The sequence below is a fragment of the Bubalus bubalis genome, chromosome 16 (genome assembly GCF_019923935.1).
Source record: "Bubalus bubalis isolate 160015118507 breed Murrah chromosome 16, NDDB_SH_1, whole genome shotgun sequence".
Taxonomy (NCBI): domain Eukaryota; kingdom Metazoa; phylum Chordata; class Mammalia; order Artiodactyla; family Bovidae; genus Bubalus; species Bubalus bubalis.
This window is the reverse complement of record NC_059172.1, coordinates 42,228,197-42,249,134: the sequence shown is the minus strand read 5'-3', so window position 1 is coordinate 42,249,134 and position 20,938 is coordinate 42,228,197. Positions and strand designations below refer to the sequence as shown.

The window sequence follows — 20,938 nt, the reverse complement described above, 5'->3', positions numbered from 1 at the left end:
GTGTGGAGAAGGCAACAGCATCCACTCCAGTACTTTTGCCTGGAAAATCCCATGGATGGGGGAGCCTGGTGGGCTACAGTCCATGGGGTCGCAGAGTCAGACACAACTGAGCGACTTAGCAGCAGCAGCAGCACTTTGGTGGGAATGTAGAATGGTGCACGCACGAATGCTCAGTCACGCACTTATCATAACACTTATCACAGTATACCTTAATTACCTGTTTTTCTCCAGAGTAGAAGCAGTGTATTTATAGTATGTGCACATGTGCTCAGTCTCTTCAGTTGTGTCCGACTCTTTGTGACCCTATAGACTGTAGCCTGCCAGGCTCCTTTGTCCATGGGATTCTCCAGGCAAGAATACTGGGGAAGACTGCCATTTTCTACTCTGGGGATCTTCCCGACCCAGGAATCAAACCCAAGTTTCTGGCATCTCCTGCACTGGCAGGCAGATTCTTTACTACTAGCAGCTGCTATTAAAAACAGTATAGAGGAAATTCCCTAGCAGTCCAGTGGCTGGGACACTTTGCTTTCACTGCCAAAGGCACAGGTTCAATCCCTGGTCAGGGAACTAAGATTGCCACTCCACAGAAAAATAATAATGAAATAAGATAACAACAACAACAACAACAACAAACAAAAAAGACTGTTACTCCACAAGCTGAGTGGCACGGCCAAACAAATTAAAACAAAATAAAAACAGTATGGAGATTCCTCAAAAAATTACAAATAGAATTTTACCATATGATCAAGCAATCCCACTTCTGGGCATATATCCAAAGGGATTAAAACAGACTCTCAGGAACTTCTCTGGTGGTGCAGTTGTTAAGAATCTGTCTGCCAATGCATGGGACAAGGGTTTGATCTCTGGTCTGGGAAGATCCCACATGTGGTAGGGCAACCAAGCCTGTGCACCACAACTACTGAGCCTGTGCTCTAGAGCCCGGGAGCCACAACTACTGAGCCCACGCACCACAGCTGCTGAAGCCCAAGCACCCTAGAGCCCATGCTCCACAACAAGAGAAGCCACCACAACGAGAAGCCACACAATGCAACTAGAGAGTAGCCCCCACTCATTGCAACTAGAGAAAAGCCCTCATAACAATGAAGACCCAGCACAACCAAAAATAAAAAAATAAAGAGAATCATGCTTCCCACATTAAAGAAAATTAGTAATTAAATACTAGCTGACTTCATCCCCTAAAAAAAAAAAGAATCAGAGTTTCCTCAGTGGTCTCAGTCTACATCAGACCAATATTTTAAAATGTGAAGCCCTTAGCTATCTCAAATTTGGTGTAAATTGTGAGATACAATTATTATCATGAATTATTATGAAAATATAAATCTAATGGTTCAGGTATAAGAGTAAGGACTTCAACTACAAGTAATCTTTATCGTAGTAAGAAATGATACAACAAGAAATCTAGATTAACAAATTCTAAAGACTTTTTGCATGAAGCTACAGAAACCAGACTCATTTGAAAAGACCCTGATGCTGGGAAAGATTGAAGGCAGGAGGAGAAGGGGATGACAGAGGATAAGATAGTTGGATGGCATCACCAACTCAATGGACGTGAGTTTGAGTAAACTCTGGGAGTTGGCAATGGACCAGGGAGGCCTGGTGTGCTGCAGTCCATGGGTTCACTAAGAGTCAGACACGACTGAGCGACTGATCTAACTAACAAAAACCAGACCTTCAGAAACTGTCAAACTCCAGTTCTAACCTCAAGCTGGTTCCACCTACACACTTTCCAGAGAAGTCACGCCTTTCTATTACCTGGTCTCAATTACAAATTTTCCTTATAAACTCACTAATATACAAAGTGCTTCTTCATTTAAGCATGGTCATTTGTGCTGCATTTTATGACATCTCCTACCCTGGAACAAGGAATCTCTTAGTATAGCAACAAAAATAGTAGGCTATTCTGTAACTTTGTAGTTTGCTGATTCAGTTACACTGCTTTGATTAACCTTTGTGGAAAACTGTCTTTAAATCTCTTCAGTTTTATTTAAATATTAATATACCCAGGGAGCAAGCATGTTCCATGGATGCAATGTAATTCAGTTAAGCACAGAGTAGTTAGAACGTGCTAATAAATGAGGTAGTTTTCATAGGCTGTACAGAATGCTAAAGGGTAAAATGGAGGGACAGAGCTTATACTACCAATTTTAAAGAAGTAGGATATCCTAGTGGGTGGGTAAAATGTTGAAATTGAAGGCTTTACCAAGTTCCAAGAACATTCAGAAATGAAAGATTTACAACAGACTGGCAGGAAGTTGAGACGAGGCCTGGAGAAGTAAAACTAAAATATGTGTGAGAAAAAGCTGTGAGAACAGAGACAAGAATTTAGAAATGGACATCTAGGTCTAGTCATCAGAAACATCAATGTTGGCGACGGTCTGCTCTTAACTGAACCACTGATATGAAAAAGAACCTAAAAAAAAAAATCTCTCTCAAACCTCAACAATGCGGTACTAACAGCAGAGCTTAATAAGGGCATTTCTGCATAGTTCAGTTTACTAAGCATGCCCTGGCCTGCCTGCACAGAGTCTAGGGAGTTTGAGGAAGTGTAAGTAGCAGGAGAGAGGTTCTGATATATTCAAACTCCACTTCTGACTGTGATCCTGCATTGTATTTTATTTCCCTCAAGATAAACACTGTTTGCTGCTAAGTCACTTCAGTTGTGTCCGACTCTGTGCGACCCCATAGACGGCAGCCCATCAAGCTCCTCCGTCCCTGGGATTCTCCAGGCAAGAACTTTGGAGTAGGTTGCCATCACCCTCTCCAATGCATGAGAGTGAAAAGTGAAAGTGAAGTCGCTCAGTCGTGTCTGACCCTTTGCGACCCCATGGACTGCAGCCTACCAGGCTCCTCCGTCCATGGGATTTTCCAGGCAAGAGTACTGGAGTGGGGTGCCACCGCCCTCTCCGAAACACTGTTTATGTTAATATTTTATCATCCAAATTGCTCATCTTGTCATAAGTAAGGGAAGCAAAACATTGTGAGACAATTATGAAAATTACAGAGCATTCCTGACATACAACTGCAACAAAATAGATCCTTTGTACAAAAAGTACACGGACTAGGACACTAAACATAAATAGTAAAAACACACACCTCTAGTCAGAAAAAACTTTGCATAGGTCTCATATTTACAAGGCATTTTTCAGATCTAAAAACTTATTTGATGGAATAGTCCTCAAGGGACATAAAAGTTCTTGGGCTCTTCCAGCCTCTTCTGAATCCCCAAACCTGTCCCGAAAACTTACATTTCTTTGTTTCCTCGTGGCAACTATTTAAATATTTTCCATTTGTTTCAACTTCACCCCCTCTTCTGCTATCCCCCCACTCTGTCTCCTTCAGGACTTCAATTAATCAGCTCTCAATTCACAGAAAATAAGTCATCAAAGGAATTATCTGCCAATAACCCTCACTTCACTGCATTTCTGCATATTTCTTCCTTCTCTCCTACCATACTACTTTCCTACAAGGTAAGACCAATTCTTCAACCTGTACTCTGCATTTCATTTGTCTTTCCTCCACAGGGATTTCATGGACCTCTTCTGTAAACAATTTCCCTCTCTCCCCATTTCTTCCCATCAGTAACTTAAAAAACACAACAAAAACAAAACAGAACAAAAAAACTCACCTCTGACTCAGCTACTTGTTATCTCTTTCCTATCACAGCTAGATTTCCTTAACAGTTGTTACTAACAATGCTTCCTGATTTCCCACTGCCATCCATCTGATTTCTGTCCCTAAGAACAGAAACTCTCTGGTTGGTCACTGATCTCTATTTTAACATGAAGTTCAATGGCCATTTCTAGGCATGAATGAGAAATGAAAATATTCATCTATCCACAAAGAGACTTATACAAGAATGTCCATAGCAGCTTTATTCATAATAGTTCCAAGCTGGAATGAACTCAAATAAAAGAAACGATTAAAAAAAAAGTTGTGATAAATTCATACAATAGATTATTACCTAGCAATAAAGAGAAACAAACTATCAGTTCAGTTCAGTCGCTCAGTCTTGTCTGACTCTTTGCGACCCCATGAACTGCAGCACGCCAGGCCTCCCTGTCCATCACCAACTCCCGGAGTTCACTCAGACTCACGTCCATCGAGTCAGTGATGCCATCCAGCCATCTCATCTTCTGTCATCCCCTTCTCCTCCTGCCCCCAATCCCTCCCAGCATCAGAGTCTTTTCCAATGAGTCAACTCTTCGCATGAGCTGGCCAAAGTATTGGAGTTTCAGCTTCAGCATCAGTCCTTCCAATGTACACCCGGGACTGATCTCCTTTAGGATGGACTGGTTGGATCTCCTTGCAGTCCAAGGGACTCTCAAGAGTCTTCTCCAACACCACAGTTCAAAAGCATCAATTCTTCGGCGCTCAGCCTTCTTCACAGTCCAACTCTCACATCCATACATGACCACTGGAAAAACCATAGCCTTGACTAGACGGACCTTTGTTGGCAAAGTAATGTCTCTGCTTTTGAATATGCTGTCTAGGTTGGTCATAACTTTCCTTCCAAGGAGTAAGCGTCTTTTAATTTCATGGCTGCAGTCACCATCTGCAGTGACCTTGGAGTCCCCAAAAATAAAGTCTGACAGTGTTTCCACTGTTTCCCCATCTATTTCCCATGAAGTGATGGGACCAGATGCCATGATCTTCATTTTCTGAATGTTGAGCTTTAAGCCAACTCTTTCACTCTCCTCTTTCACTTTCATCAAGAGGCTTTTGAGTTCCTCTTCACTTTCTGCCATAAGGGTGGTGTCATCTGCATATCTGAGGTTGCTAATATTTCTCCCGGCAATCTTGATTCCAGCTTGTGCTTCTTCCAGCCCAGCGTTTCTCATGATGTACTCTGCATAGAAGTTAAATAAGCAGGGTGACAATATACAGCCTTGACGTGCTCCTTTTCCTATTTGGAACCAGTCTGTTGTTCCATGTCCAGTTCTAACTGTTGCTTCCTGACCTGCATATAGGTTTCTCAAGAGGCAGGACAGGTGGTCTGGTATTCCAATCTCTTTGAGAATTTTCCACAGTTTATTGTGATCCACACAGTCAAAGGCTTTAGCATAGTCAATAAAGCAGAAATAGATGTTTTTCTGGAACTCTCTTGCTTTTTTGATGGTCCAGGGGATGTTGGCAATTTGATCTCTGGTTCCTCTGACTTTTCTAAAACCAGCTTGAACATCTGGAAGTTCACGGTTCACGTATTGCTAAAGCCTGGCTTGGAGAATTTTGAGCATTACTTTACTAGCGTGTGAGATGAGTGCAATCGTGCGGTAGTTTGAGCATTCTTTGGCATCACAAACTATATACACATACACAACAGTGTATAACAGTAACAGTGATGAATCTCAAAATTATTGTGCTGAGGGAAGTAAGACAGACACAGAGCAGTACATATTGTATTATTCCATTAATATAACTTCCAAGAACACCAAAATTAATCTACAATGTTAGAATAAAATGTGATTGCAAGGTTAGGGGACTGATTGGAAAGGGGAACAAGGGAATTTTCTGTGGTGATGGATATGTTCTATTATCTTCTTTTGAGTAATGATCATCTGGATGTATACAACTGCCAAAACTCATCAAATTGAACATAGATGATTATACCCTAAATTTTCAAAAAGTTTTTTTAAATGACCAGACATTATAATATTGATATTTAAACATTAAAAAACAGTGTGATGGATACTTTTCTGTCTTTGATACCACTGACCTTTATCTCTTTCTTAGAATATTCTCTTGCCTTGGCATCTATGACATCTACATGGTCCTGGTTTCCTCCAACTTCCTAGCCAATCCTTTTCCATTTCTCCGATGTATTCCTAAATGTTGAGAACCTGCAAGTTTGCATCCTCATCTGTTTTTTCATTTTATGCACTTTTCCTTTTGGAATATCATATCCATTCCCATGGTTTCAAAGATCTCTAGAATGTACAAGCTTTCTAAAACTATCAAGTCTTTCCCCTTAATGGCTCCTGATTTATCTAGCTGCTTATTGGCCTTGATAACATTCATGGTCCACAGCCACCTCCATCTCAAAACAGTTTGCCATAGAATTCTACTTTTGTATTTTCTACCTCAATGATAAATGCAATCACTACCCAGTAGTCCAATCCCCCTTAATCTCCAATCACGAAAAATGATCACTTTACCTCCTAAATATCTGTCAAATGCATTCACTTCTATTATTAGGTGGTCTTAATTCAGGAGACCATCACCACTTGGGTTATTACATCAGCCTCCTGAAATCCACTTTTACCCTCCTCCAACCTGATCTCCACAGCACAGTCCAAGTGCTTTCAAATCCAATCAGAGCATTTCTCTGTCATAAAAACCTTCAAAACTTTCCCACTTACCCATAAAGTCCAAATACCATGATTGGGGTTCTACTAACTTCTCTAATACAATCATCCTGGTTTGCCTAACACTGACAAACTTCCTAGGTCATGGAACTTTCATTTCTGTTTTATTTCTCTGGGGGGAATTTGTTTTAAAATTGGGATAGTTTCCAGTTCAAGACAGTGGAGTAGAAGGTGTGTGCTCATCTCTCCTGTGAGAGCACCAAAACTGCAACCAGCTGTTGAACAACCATCAACAGGAGGACGCTGGAACCCACCAAAAAGATACTGCACATCCAAAGACAAAGAAGCCACAGTGATATGGTAGGAGGGGCACAATCACGATAAAATCAAATCCCATACCCACCAGATGGGTGATCCACAGACTGGAGACCAGTAATACCAAAGAAGTTCACTGTTGGGAAGGTTCTGAACCCCACATCAGGTTTCCCAGCCTGAGGATCCAACAAAGGGACTGGAAATCTCCATGGAATCTGGCCTTGAGGGCCAGCAGGATTTGTTTATAGGCCTTCCAGAGCACTGAGAGAAACAGAGACTCCAAGCTCGGAAGGCACAAACCAAATCTTGCGTGCACCAAGACCCAGAGGAGAGGAGCAGTGACCACACAGGAGACTGAACCAAAACTACCTGCTAGCGTTGGAGGGTCTCCCGTGGAAGCGTGGATCGGCAGGGGCTCGCCACAGGAACGGGGGCACTGGAAGGTCCCCTTGGCATAAAGCCTCTTGGAGTTCACCATTAAGTCTACCATAGAGCCCACACACCCCAGGGCTGGATCGCCTCAAGCCAAACAACTACCAGGGATAGAGTGCAACCCCACCCATCAGCAGATAATTTGATTAAAGCTTTTCTGAGCAAGGCCCTGTCCACCAGAGCAAGATCCAGTTTTTCCCATTCATCAAGAAGCTGACATAAACCTCTTAGCCTCATCCATCAGAGGGCAGACAGAAGAAGCAAGAAGCACAGTCTCACAGCAGCTATAACAAAACCTATTATTACAGAAAGTTAATCACGATGCAAAAGCAGAAAGTTATATCCCAGATGAAGGGACAAGAAAAAAATCCCAGAAGAACAACTAAATGAGGTGGAGACAGGCACCTTCCAGAAAAAGAATTCAGAATAATGATAGTAAAGATGATCCAGGATATTGGGAAAAGAATGGAGGCAAAGATTGAGAAGATGCAAGAAATGTTTACCAAAGATCTAGAAGAACTAAAGAATAAACAGAGATGAATAATACACTGCCGCTGCTGCTGCTAAGTCGCTTCAGTCGTATCCGACTCTGTGCGACCCCATAGACGGCAGCACACCAGGCTCCCTCGTCCCTGGGATTCTCCAGGCAAGAACACTGGAGTGGGTTGCAATTTCCTTCTCCAATGCATGAAAGTGAAAAGTGAAAGTGAAGTCACTCAGTCATGTCCAACTATTAGCGACCCCATGGACTGCAGCCTACCAGGCTCCTCTGTCCATGGGATTTTCCAGGCAAGGGTACTGGAGTGGGGTGCCATTGCCTTCTCCCGAATAATACACTAGAAGGAATCAATAGCAGAATAACTGAGGCAGAAGAACGGGTAAATGAACTGGAGGACAGAACCATGGAAATCACTGCCACAGAACAGAATATAGAAAAAAGAATGAAAAGAAATGAAGACAGCATAAGAGACCTCTGGTACAACATTAAACACACCAACATTTGCATTATAGGGATCCCAGAAGAAGACTTCCCTGGTGGCTCAAGACAGTAAAGCGTCTGCCTACAATGCCGGAGACCAGGGTTCAATCCCTGGGTTGGGAAGATCTCCTGGAGAAGGGAATGGCAACGCACTCCAGTACTCTTGCCTGGAAAATCCCATGGATGGAGGAGCCTGGTAGGCTGCAGTCCATGGGGTCGCTAAGAGTCGGACACGACTGGGCAACTTCACTTTCACTTTTCACTTTCATTCATTGGAAAAGGACATGGCAACCCACTTCAGTGTTCTTGCCTGGAGAATCCCAGGGACAGGGGAGCCTGGTGGGCTGCTGTCTATGGGGTCGCACAGAGTCAGACACGACTGAAGCAACTTAGCAGCAGCAGCAGCAGCAGCTGAAAACTTTCCGAACATGGGAAAGGAAATAGTCAACCAAGTCCAGAAGCACAGAGTATCCCAGGAAGGATAAACCCAAGGAGGAACACACAGAGACACACAGTAATCAAACTGACAAAAATTAATGACAGAGATAAAATATTAAAAACAACAAAGGAAAAACAACAAATAACATACAAGAGAATTCCCATCAGGCTGTCAGCTGATTTCTCAATAGAAACTCTACTAGCCAGAAGGGAATGGCATGATATATTTAAAGTGATGAAAGGGAAGAACCTACAACCAAGAATACTCTACCCAGAAAGACTCTCCTTCACATTTGATAGAGAAATCAAAAGTTTCCAGACAAGCAAAAGTTAAGAGAATTCAGCAGTACCAAACCAGCTATCCCAAAAATGCTAAAGGAACTTCTCTAGGCAGGAAACACAAATGAAGGAAAAGAGCTACAGAAAATAAACCCCAAATAATTAAGAAAACAGTAACAGGATCATAATATAACCTTAAATATAGATTAAATGCAACAGCCAAAAGACATGGACTAGCTAGGTAGATGAAAACATGTGCATATATGCACTTCCACTTACCATATCACCAAAACTAGGATCTAACAGAAAAATCTGTAATCACTTTTTAAAATCCAGATACATATCAGAATTATCTTGAAATTTCTTGAAAAATACAAATGCTCAGGTATTGCTTTTACCTCCATAGCTCCATGGTTCTAATGAGCAGTCATATTTAAAAACTGGACTATATGATGGACTTTTACTTTTATCTAGTTTGTTTCACTTTTTATATTTCATCTTCAGTGTTTCCATTTCATTTAGTTTATGTTCTCCATCTCTTTTTTTGATGTTCTTTCTCAAGTCTTTATCAAGTGTAGTAGAAAAGCTTTTGTATACATATATATATAAATATGTATACTTTATATTTTTTAAAATGTATGCATTTTTGCCTAACTAAAAAAATTATGACATTTTTATTCCACTTGTTTGACTTATGAATAAAATACTAGATTTCTAATTAAAAAATAGATATGCAACAAAGGTTTACTGCATAGCATAGGGACCCATAGTCAATATCATGTAATGCCCTATGGTGGAAAATAATTTCAAAAATAATATATGTATATTTGTATAACTGAATCACCTTGCTGTGTACCTGAAACACTGTAAGTCAACTACACTTCAATAAAAAATAAAAAATAAAAAAAATATATATATATATATAAAAGAACAAATAATTAAAAAGGAAAACAAATTGGAATAGTCTTGGGCAAGGGCTTCTCTGGTAACTCAGACAGTAAAGAATTTGCCTGCAATGCAGGAGACCCAGGTTCCATCTTTGGGTTGGGAAGATCCCCTGGAGAAGGGAATGGCTGCTCACTCCAGTATTCTTGCCTGGAGACTTTCAGGGACAGAGGAGCCTTCGGGCTAGAGTCCATGGGGTCACAAGAATCAGACACAACTGAGTGACTAACACTTTCAAAGGCAAAACAACTTGGAAACTATTTTAGACATAATAAAAGACTGAGCATTGAATAAATGTGTAAACGCTGGTGGAAGCCACAGCTCTCGTTAAGGAAGAAAGGAAATGCAAATATGGAATAAGGGAAGAAAAGAAAGAGCTCTGTGGAATGAGCTGGAATTGGAGGTACTGGTGTGAACTCAATCTCTAAAATGTGCTTATGTGTGTGTACACAGGCATATCCTACTTTGTTCTCATTTTGCTCCTTTCTAAGGTAACTATTTTTCTCCATGGTTCTAAACACAGTAAAACCACCCACAAACTGGCATGACTGAACAACTAACACTTTCAGCAAATCAAGACAAGTTGGTCACTCTATCCTCCAGTCTTATTCTAGCACAATCTCACATTCTACATTCCAGCAACACTGATTAAAATTCTAGTAGTTAATGATACTAGTATCATTTAATCGGAGAAGGCAATGGCACCCCACTCCAGTACTCTTGCCTGGAAAATCCCATGGACGGGGGAGCCTGGTGGGCTGCAGTCCATGGGGTCGCTAAGAGTCAGAAACGACTGAGCGACTTCACTTTCACTTTTCACTTTCATGCATTGGAGAAGGAAATTGCAACCCACTCCAGTGTTCTTGCCTGGAGAATCCCAGAGATGGGGGAGCCTGGTGGGCTGCCGTCTATGGGGTCGCACAGAGTCGGACATGACTGAAGCGACTTAGCAGCAGCAGCAGTATCATTTAATAATATTAAGATGTAAATAATTAAAAAATTTAATAATGACAACTTATCCTTCCAAAATACTATGTGCCAGGCATTACTACTGATTCATTTAATCCTTCTAGTAATCCTGTGAATTAAGTATCATTTAATCACAGTTTTACAAATGAAGAAAGTGAAACTCAGGTTAAATGATGTCCTTAACTTCACAACATAAATGGTAAAATCACCTTCTAACCATTTGACTCTTTACATGAGCCACTCTGGCCCAAGATGTCTCTTGCATCTGGGCTCTGAACACTGCCATTCATTCTCTCTAGGATACTCTTCCTTCTCTCTTTGCTGCTGCTAAGTCGCTTCAGTCGTGTCCAACTCCGTGCAACCCCATACACAGAAACCCGCCAGGCTCCCCTGTCCCTGGGATTCTCCAGGCAAGAACACTGGAGTGGATTGCCATTTCCTTCTCCAATGCATGAAAGTGAAAAGTGAAAGGGAAGTCACTCAGTCGTTTCCAACTCTTAGCGACGCCATGGACTGCAGCCTACCAGGCTCCTCCGTCCATGGGATTTTCCAGGCAAGAGTACTGGAGTGGGTTGCCACTGCCTTCTCCGCTTTCTCTCTTTACTTGGCTAAATTCTTCAGATTCCACTGGAAAGTTTTATCTCAACTCCCCAAACTGGGTCTGAATGCTTCACCTGTATTTCCCAAGACACTGTGTCCATACCCTTACCATAACACTTACCACAGTATACTTGACCTGTTTTTCTCCAGAGTAGCAGTGTATTTAGAGCATGTGCACGCGTGCTCAGTAGCTTCAGTCACATTTGACTCTTTGTGACCCTATGGACTGCAGCCTGCCAGGCTTCTCTGTCTATGGGATTCTCCAGGCAAGAATACTGGAGTGGGCTGCCATCTATGCTCTCCTCCAGGGGATCTTCCCGACCCACAGACCGTACCTGGGTTTTCTGCACTGCAGGTGGATTCTTTACCGCTGAGCCACCAGAGAAGCCCATATTTATAGCAACCAGCTACTAAAACATACAATAGTATCTAAGGAGGATTCACCTATTGATATATTAGAAAGTATGTGTTATACCTAGGAAGGAATACTTACAAGACATGGTATATAGCATTATACTTAAGAATAAGGACTCCTGAGCCAGCCTGCTTCACACTCTCATTGACCACATATTATCTATGTGACCTTGGGCAAGTTACACTGTGCCACAGTTCTCTATCTGTAAAAGGCAGGTACTTCACAGAGGTACTGCAAATAAAAATCGCTTTTAACAGCACATGGCATTACATGTATGTCTGCTATTAATGTGCTTTCCTGGTGGCTCAGAGAGTAAAGAATCCACTTGCAACGTGGGAGACCTGGGTTTGATCCCTGGGCATGGCAAAGTACCCCAGTATTCTTGCTTGGAAAATACCCATTGACAGAGGAGCCTGGCGGGTTACAGTCCATGAGGGTCCCAAAGAATTGGACATGACTGAGTGACTAAGCTGCTTATCAGTAGTTTAAAGCTAAACGAGAAGCTAAATGTCTGTCTTATTCACTATTTTCACCTACTACATGCAGGATCTTAGTTCCCTGACCAGGGACTGAACTCAGGCTCCCAGGCAGTGAAAGAACTGAGTCCTAACCACTGGACTGCTAGGGAATTTCCGTCAAGTGGTATTGCCAGAGGAGGGAAAAACAAGAAAAAGTTTCAGAGATGTGTTATTCAAGAGAAACTTTCCTCTTGTTCATAATTTTACTTTTTGAAAATACCTTTACTAAGATACAATTCACACACCATAAAATTTATCCATTTAAGGTGTACAAGTCAATGACTTAAGTATAGAGTGTACAAATATTATCACAACCTGAATTCAGAATATTTTTATCACCAGCAAAAGAAAAGCCTATCTCCCCCTTCCCAAACCCATAGGTAACCACCAATCTACTTTCTATTTCTACAGATTTGCTTATTCTGGACACTTCATATAAATGGAATCATAGCATATGGTCTTTCGTGACTGTCTTCTTTCACTTAAACTAAATAATGTTTTCAAGGTTCCTCCATTAAAAAAAAATTTTTAAGCTAAAAATAAAAAATTTCAATCTATAAAAATGCTGAATCACTGTTATACGCCCTAAACAAATAAAATGTAAATCAACTATACTTCAATTTAAAAAGAGAAAAAAATTTCCTTATCCTTATGAAAGTTTTTTTCCCTCAAAAAGAAGACAAAAAATAATTTCTAAGGGTGATTTTAAATAATTGACTTTAAAAAATATGTATTTACTTATTTATTTTGGCAGAGCTGCCACATGTGGAATCTTAGTTCCCCGAACCAAGAACTGAACTCAGGCCCCCTGGCAGTACCACGTCCTAATCACTGGACCACCGGGTAATTTCCATAAAGTGGTATTTTAAGTACAAAAAAAATGTAGTTTGGAGTTAAAGGCCTGTGTCTACACATTAATAGATAAGTTATTTCCACAGAGTATAGAGTTCCCATGGTGGCACAGTTTTAAAATAGGATTAAATTTATTGGAAACTAGACTTTTTATTTCTCTGAGAGGGAGGGAGATTTTCAGTATAGATCCATCTTAAAAACAAAATCATTTTGATAGTACAATACACTGTCTTACAAAAGCTATCCTTAAAATGAAAATTAAGCATAGAAATCAGCAATGAAACAACTCAACTCTTTAAATAATCACTATGTCCTGAAATAAAGCCAAGTGAAAAAGACTAAGAACTGGGTAAAATCTCAAATTAAAAATAAAAACAAGGGTTGCCCTAGTGGTAGAGAGGCTGACTCTGAGTTCCCAACGCAGGGACCCTGGGTTTGATTCCTGATGGGGAAACTAGATCCCACATGCTGAAACTAAGGCCCAGGGCAGCTAAATAAATAACACATATATAAAAACAAGAACTATATAAGAACTTCAAAATTAAGTAATGATAAGAACATCAGGACTCAGAAAGTTCTCCTCATGTGTAATCATAAACTGTACCTACATTATAAATATTTAATAACAACTAAACTAACAGTAGAGGGGACTTCCTGGTGGTCCACTGGCTAAGACTCCACACCCACAATGATGGGGGCCCTGGTTAGATCCCTGGTCAGAGAAATCAATTCCACAGGTTCATGATGTAACTAAAAGATTCCACATGCCACAACTAAGACCCAGAGGAGCCAAATGAATAGATAAATAATAAATATATGTGATTGTTTATAGCAGCATTATGCATAATAGCCAAGATAGAAGCAACCTAAAAGTCCACATCAACAGATGAACGGATAAATAAAAGGTATTATGTCCATGCAATGAAATATTTGGCAATAAAAAGAAATGAAGTACTCATACATGCTCTAACATGAATGAACCTTGCAAACATGCTAAGTCAAAGAAGCCAGTCACAAGAGTCCACATACTGTGTGATTCCATTTTTATGAAACACTGGGAACAGACAAACTTGTAGATTAGTGGTTGGTGAAGGAGCTGTGTTACGGGGAAATCGGGAGAAACTTAGTGGGTACCGAGTTTCTTGGGGGGTGATGAACCTGTTTTAAAATTTTAGTAATGGTTGCACAACTCCGTGAAAACATTAAACCTACCTAATTACATTCTTTAACGGGGTGAATTATAAAGGTCTGTATATTCTATCAATAAAGTTGTTACTTTTAAAAAGGTCGCTATGGAAAAAATAGGCAAAGTATTTGTACACTAAATAATTTCCAAAGTAATCAAAATACACTTGGGTAAAATTCGTTACTATCTTACCGAAACTTTTGGATGATTTCATTACCTAGTCTCTTACTAAACACGTAATAACGAACTGAAACTATGCCATCAGCAAGGGAAAATATTAAATATTGCACAGATTTTTGTTAACTACAGCAAAACTACTGGACGCTTACAGCTTCTAGTAAGATTCAGGACAAAGGCGACAACCTCGAAATTACAGTTTTTCACATCTCCATTAGATTATACCAGCTGACTACAGACACACTTCCAAAAGCTTAAACTGATCTTAAACTTATCATCAGTTTGGCAATCATTTTATCACTTTTTACTTAACTTCTTTAAAGAGTAAACAATGTTAAAAAGAGCAAAAGGGGAGAGAATATTGATGGACGTTCCACAATAAATGTTACAAAGCAACGAAGGATTCGTTCACTTTTCACCAAAATCGAGAAAACAGAATGATAAAATCAGTAATTTCCAATATTCGATATTAGGCTCAACGACCCCAATTTTTTTTTTTTTTTTTTCCCCAAGTTAGGGAAACAAGAAATGTGTGCAGGGTCGGAGCGGGAGGAAATACTGGGGGCGATCTGCAGGCGGGAACCCAATCGGGCCCTCGGCCAGTTCTGCCGCCGGCGCCCCAGCCGGGGCCTGGTGCTGACCAGGGCCCAGCGTCTCAGCCCGAGGAGCTTCGCCGCGGCGGCGCCTGGGGACTCGCTCCGCGCGGAGGTCAAGCCGAGAAGCGCCGCCAGGCTCCCGAGGGCTCCACCCTCCCCTCTTTCACTCCCTCCCCTCGGCGGTCCCCTGAGGGGAACAGGCGGGGCGCTACCCGACGAGACTGGGGGGAGGGGGGGTGGTTTGCGTCCTCAGAGAGAAAAGCTCCGCCGCCCCAGAGTGGCGGCCGCGGGTTATTAATAAACTCCGCTTCTGCCCAGACGCAACTACCGCGACCGGCCGTAGGATCGGCAAGGCCTGAGATGGAGGCTGAGCAGCCGGAGCCAGAGCCCGGGCCCAAGCGGGCCCGCGCCGCCGCGCTGAGGGCGGCGGCCGGGCGGAGAATAATGCACACTGGGTAAAAACACATTTATATACGAACCTCCGAGAAAATTTTCCAACAATTCCTTCGTCCGACCACCATGCACCAGGACAGGAAACAGCCGCCCGGCCCCCAAGCCCCGCAACCCGCATAGTAGCTCTGAGGCCCGCCCCCAGCCTCCATTGGGCTGTCATTACGTCACTCACTAGACGCTTCCTGCTTGCCATTGGCTCAAATTTAGGCGACGCGAAAGAAGACGGCCTTATCCACGCCCCCTTACCTGACGTCAGCCTCGCCTGGCCTTACAGCCAGCGACTGAGTGGCTTACCCAAAGTGCGGAACCAAAGTTCCTGCTTCTGACTGGTTGACAGAACCGCTCATCCCAGCGCGACAACGCCTCTCTGACAAGTGAATTATGCCTATTCTGGGGCCCCAGCAGGAGGCGCCATTTTGTAGCGAGGGAGGGAGGCTGGTCCTTGTGACTAGCCGGGAGGGAGAAGAGTTCACAGGCGCCATTTTCCCCACAGGGGCTAGGAGGTGGCCTTGGCTCTCCCGGTGGGCTTGCTGGAGCGCGTTCTGGAGATCGGTTGCGCTTTGCCTAGCAATTGCTGAGTGTTGCCCCGTCGGTAGGGTGGGGTGAGACGGGATGCGACGGCTCACAGTTCCCTGGGGGCTCTTTGTGCCAGCTGAGGCCTTTGCTCTTGGGTGGAGGTTCTGGTTTTTGAGAGCTGCCGTATCCTTGTCACTGGCTGCCAAGACTATCTTTGCTTTTCCAGTCGCCGGGGTGTCATCATTGGTAGGAGGATGAACCTCCTGCCTCAGCGGAAGCTCAGGCGAAACTCGACAACGAGGCGGTGGTCTTGGACTCTGCTGGGAGACATTGCGGATGCTTTGCGTTTTCATGTTGCATAAGTTCAAATTTTGAAGTCGTCTCTAATGGTGTCGCTAACTTCTTTTTTACCTTCCCTCTTGTGTGTGCCGCGAATTAAAGTCAAAAAGGGTGGGAAAAGCATTGATTGAGTGGGTCTCCCTGTACCTAATAAGATTGGATACAAGTTAGTTGTGAAGTTTAGGTAATGTTTCTCGTAGCTCTTAACCCAAACTTTTTTAAGCTATTGGAAATACAAGTCTCATTTGAGGAGTATTCAGTATGTATTCATGTGTTTTAGCAACGAAGCTGAATAAAGATGAGATAAAGTGTGTAGACTCAAGATTTTTTAAATCGGGCGTTCCAAGTGTAGATTTGAGTTACTAAGAATGAAGAGGATGGTCCCGCTGTAACTTGGAGATTTGTGTAATGCTTACAAAAATTGGAGAAAGCTGGATAATGTTTGATTTAGTGTCTTTCAGGTGATTATGGACTGTCCTCAGGATCATTACAGTGTTTTTATTTACACTTGAGTCTAGTTTGAGATTTTAGCGTTACCTTGTTTTTGGTAGGGAGTGAGGGGCAGACAGACCCTAACGAAGGTATAGCTGCCTAATTGGTGCCCAAACGCCATTGGAAGGAAGAGACTTTTGAGTGTCGTTTGAATACATGATCTTTAGAAGTTTAAAGTAGTTACTATCTTTTATTCCCTTATAAGAATAAAAAATGGGACACATAAGATTGGATTAAGTTGCTTGAAACTGGAGGAATTGGCTCATTCCAGTCTTGTTCCCGATGGATAGACTCCTTTTTTCACAGAGCAGAGGGTTCAGATGACAAACAAGTGTTCTAATTTATACTTCTGTACCTTCCAGATGCTATATCTATATTTTGTCATCAGAAATGTTATTAAAAGAATCAAAATATTTTTATGGAATTTAGTCATTTATTACTAAGTCACTAACCTTTAGTGTGTTTGTTAAAACATTGTAATACAGAATCTCAGAAAGGAAGTTAAAAATCACCCTGTAAAAAAAAAAAAAAAAAAAAAAAAATCACCCTGTAATTGTGGATCTTGGTTACAGGACATCTTTCTATCCTTGGGACCTACTAAGTGGTTGTAAACATTTAATGATAATGGTGAATAGGATGCTATAATTCTACTTTAATTCACAAAGATACACTAATGATATTGTCACAGATAATAGATCTTTGTGTTACAATGTTTACCACTGACTACAGATCAGAGTTCGAATGTCGTAATATTTAGGGCCATCCATAATCCAGATTTTCCCTGAATCACCTCCTATTCCTCATCTTATTACATCTTAACAAATTAATGGCTTGAAAACATTTAACTGCCAATCATTGTTAGTCCAGGCTTTTCCACAAAGCTGAACTTTTTCACCAGTTTTCTAAACAGGCTAACTTAATTCTCAGTTCAGATCAGTCGCTTAGTCATGTCTGACTCTCTGCGACCCCATGAATCGCAGCACACCAGGCCTCCCTGTCCATCACCAACTCCTGGAATTTACCCAAATTCATGTCCATCGATTCGGTGATGCCATCCAGCCATCTCATTCTCTGTCGTCCCCTTCTCCTGCCCCCAATCCCTCCCAGCATCAGGGTCTTTTCCCAATGAGTCAACTCTTTGCATGAGGTGGCCAAAGTATTGGGAGTTTCAGCTTTAGCATCAGTCCTTCCAATGAACACCCAGGACTGATCTTTAGAATGGACTGGTTGGATCTCCTTGCAGTCCAAGGGACTCTCAAGAGTATTCTCCAACACCACAGTTCAAAAGCATCAATCCTTCGGTGCTTAGCTTTCTTCACAGTCCAACTCTCACATCCATACATGACCACTGGAAAAACCATAGCCTTAACTAGACAGACCTTTGTTGGCAAAGTAATGTCTCTGCTTTTGAATATGCTATCTAGGTTGGTCATAACTTTCCTTCCAAGGAGTAAGCGTCTTTTAATTTCATGGCTGCAGTCACCATCTGCAGTGACTTTGGAGCCCAAAAAAATAAGTCTGACTGTTTCACTGTTTCCCCATCTATTTCCCAGAAAGTGATGGGACCAGATGCCATGATCTTAGTTTTCTGAATGTTGAGCTGTAAGCCAACTTTTTCACTCTCCACTTTCACTTTCATCAAGAGACTTTTTAGTTCTTCACTTTCTGCCATAAGGGTTGTATCATCTGCATATCTGAGGTTGTTAATATTTCTCCCGGCAATCTTGATTTCCAGCTTGTGCTTCTTCCAGCCCAGCGTTTCTCATGATGTACTCTGCATTTAAGTTAGGTAAGCAGGGTGACAATATGCAGCCTTGATGTACTCCTTTTCCTATTAGGAACCAGTCTGTTGTTCCATGTCCAGTTCTAACTGTTGCTTCCTGACCTGCATATAGGTTTCTCAAGAGGCAGGTCAGGTGGTCTGGTTCTAGCCGCCCTCAAAAACTGTTACTATTAGTTTTTAAAAACATTTAACTCAGAATTTTCTGGAGAATTGATTGATTTGGGCATATTTGCACACAGATATAACTACTAAAGTATTCTATGTATAGAAGAAACGTGGAAGGAATGCCCTGGCAGTCCAGTGGTTAGGACTCCGTGCTTTCATTGCTGAGGGCTAGGTGAGGAAACAAAGATCCCACAAGTCTGGTGGTTCGGCAAAAAAAATTAATGCATTCAACTCTTAAATAACTGTCTAGGAGAAGGTGACTTTGAGTTACCAAATTATCTGGAATAGGTTTAATACATTTTCCCTCTAAATTTGTAGAATTTTTAAAACACTGAAAGAAATCTACAATTCTTACACTGAGGGCTTCTCTGGTTGGCTCAGCTGGTGGAGAATCTGCTTGCAATGCGGGAGACCTGGGTTTCATCCCTGGGTTGGAAAGATACCCTGGAGAAGGGAATGGCTACCAGTTTTCTGGTATTCTCCAGTATTCTGGCCTGGAAAATTCCAAGGACTGTATAGACCATGGGGTGGCAGAGTCCAACACAACTGAACGACTTTCATTTTCAAACACTGAAGAATTTTTGTCTTTTTTCTTAAAATGCTAAAGATTTTAAAAACAAGCTAGTCATTTGCTCTTCATTGGAAGCTGTGGCTGTTAGATGTGTCACTTGTCCTAGAAACTCTTGCCCCATTTGTAAAATAAAAACTTACTTCAGGGATTTTCCTGGTGGTCCAGTGGTTAAGACTGTGCTCCCAATGCAGGAGGCCTGGGTTCGATCTCTGATCAGGGAACTAGATCCCACATGCTACAACTAAGACCCAGAGCAAATAAATAAAAAACAAACTTCACAAGTGTTGATTGGGAAGATGTATGAGAATGTAGAAAAAGGTAGCACAGTGCCCATCAGAGGTACTTTTCAAATGCTTGATGTTACCTCTCTCTCCAAGTCTCACTTAATGCTCAACACCGGTGGTTTCTAAGCACTTTGAAAACTCCTTTAAGATTCAGATGAAAGCTATGAAAAATATACTAAAGGCATCAGTTTCATAGGGCTCATGGACCCAGAATCCTTGCTCTGCAGTATAAACTCAGTTAATCTCACTCGGCTTCTACACTGAAAACATTAATCAGAGCTTTATTAGAATATACTTTTAGAAGTATATGTTACTTAAAATGTTCCTTTCCAATCTCAGATATAGTTCTCAGTATGTATGCTGACTTAAGCATAGTGCTGATAATACTGGTAATGTTTTGTTAGTGGCTAATTGCAGGACTCCCGTCATTTCAAGTTATTGATAGTAACTCCAGTATGTGCCGTTTTCCATTTTATCAGCTCTACTCATGGACCACTTGTTAACCCAATTCATTCATTCATTTGTTGTTGAATGAGTCGCTAAATCGTGTCCAACTCTTGCCACCTTCTTCTGCCAGGCTCCTCTGTAGTGGGATTTCCCAGGCAAGATTCCTGGAGTGGTTGGCCATTACCTTCTCCAGGGGATCTTCCCTACCCAGTGATGGAACCTGCACCTCCTGTGTTGGCTGGCGGATTCATTACTGCTGACCCACCAGAGAAGCCCATTTATTCATTACATCTTTGAAAATAGCACCTGATAACTGAGCTCCAAGGTTATTAGTTGTGGTTAATGTGTTTGATTTTAATGGCAAGCTAAGAGAAAATAAACTCTTATTTACAAAATTTTATCAATTAGAGCCCTTGAGGATTCCAAGTGTTCCTTTGAAACTGGCTTCCTCCGTAAGATTCTAGCAGTCATTTTTGGCTTCTAATTACATTTGCTTAAATCTAAAATATAACATTCCAGACAAAAGGAAAATCAAGTTTCACTAATATACATAGTCAGTAGGTAGTACTTCAGCAGTAAAGAATAGTCTATAAATGAAACCATTGTTTTTAAAATGATTTTTATTTTTCTGAAAAGACATACTCAAGGTCAGGGTTTTTTTTTTTCAAGTGAAGCGTTTGTCTCCAAATAAACAGTAAGATTGATACCATTTTATAGAAAAGCACTAGGTGCTGTAGTTTTGGGAGGAGGCGGAAAAAAAGATGGCTCAGTGTTAAATTTCTAATGCTGTATTACACTGAAATATATAACAAAGATGCAGCATTTACAGGAAAAAAAAATTTTTTTAAGAATTCTTCCTCCTGC

The 20,938-nt window shown here is 41.5% G+C and overlaps 1 protein-coding gene across 5 annotated transcripts in view; it reads right to left on the bottom strand.

The window, feature by feature from the left end:
• The window catches only part of ZNF143 (zinc finger protein 143), a 66,212-nt gene extending 50,576 nt beyond the window's left edge, over nt 1–15,636 (bottom strand). Inside the window, exon 1 of one of the 5 annotated variants that reach the window (XM_025266636.2) lies at nt 15,504–15,636. Coding sequence is in view for 2 of the 5 variants with exons in the window: in XM_006051582.3 (XP_006051644.1) it covers nt 15,504–15,545 (42 nt within the window). In the remaining 3 variants the exon portion in view is untranslated. The remainder of the gene's footprint in view (nt 1–15,503) is intronic. The other 4 variants (XM_006051582.3, XM_006051583.3, XM_006051584.3 and 1 more) reach the window with 4 other exon arrangements.
• Nucleotides 15,637–20,938: the final 5,302 nt, after the last annotated feature.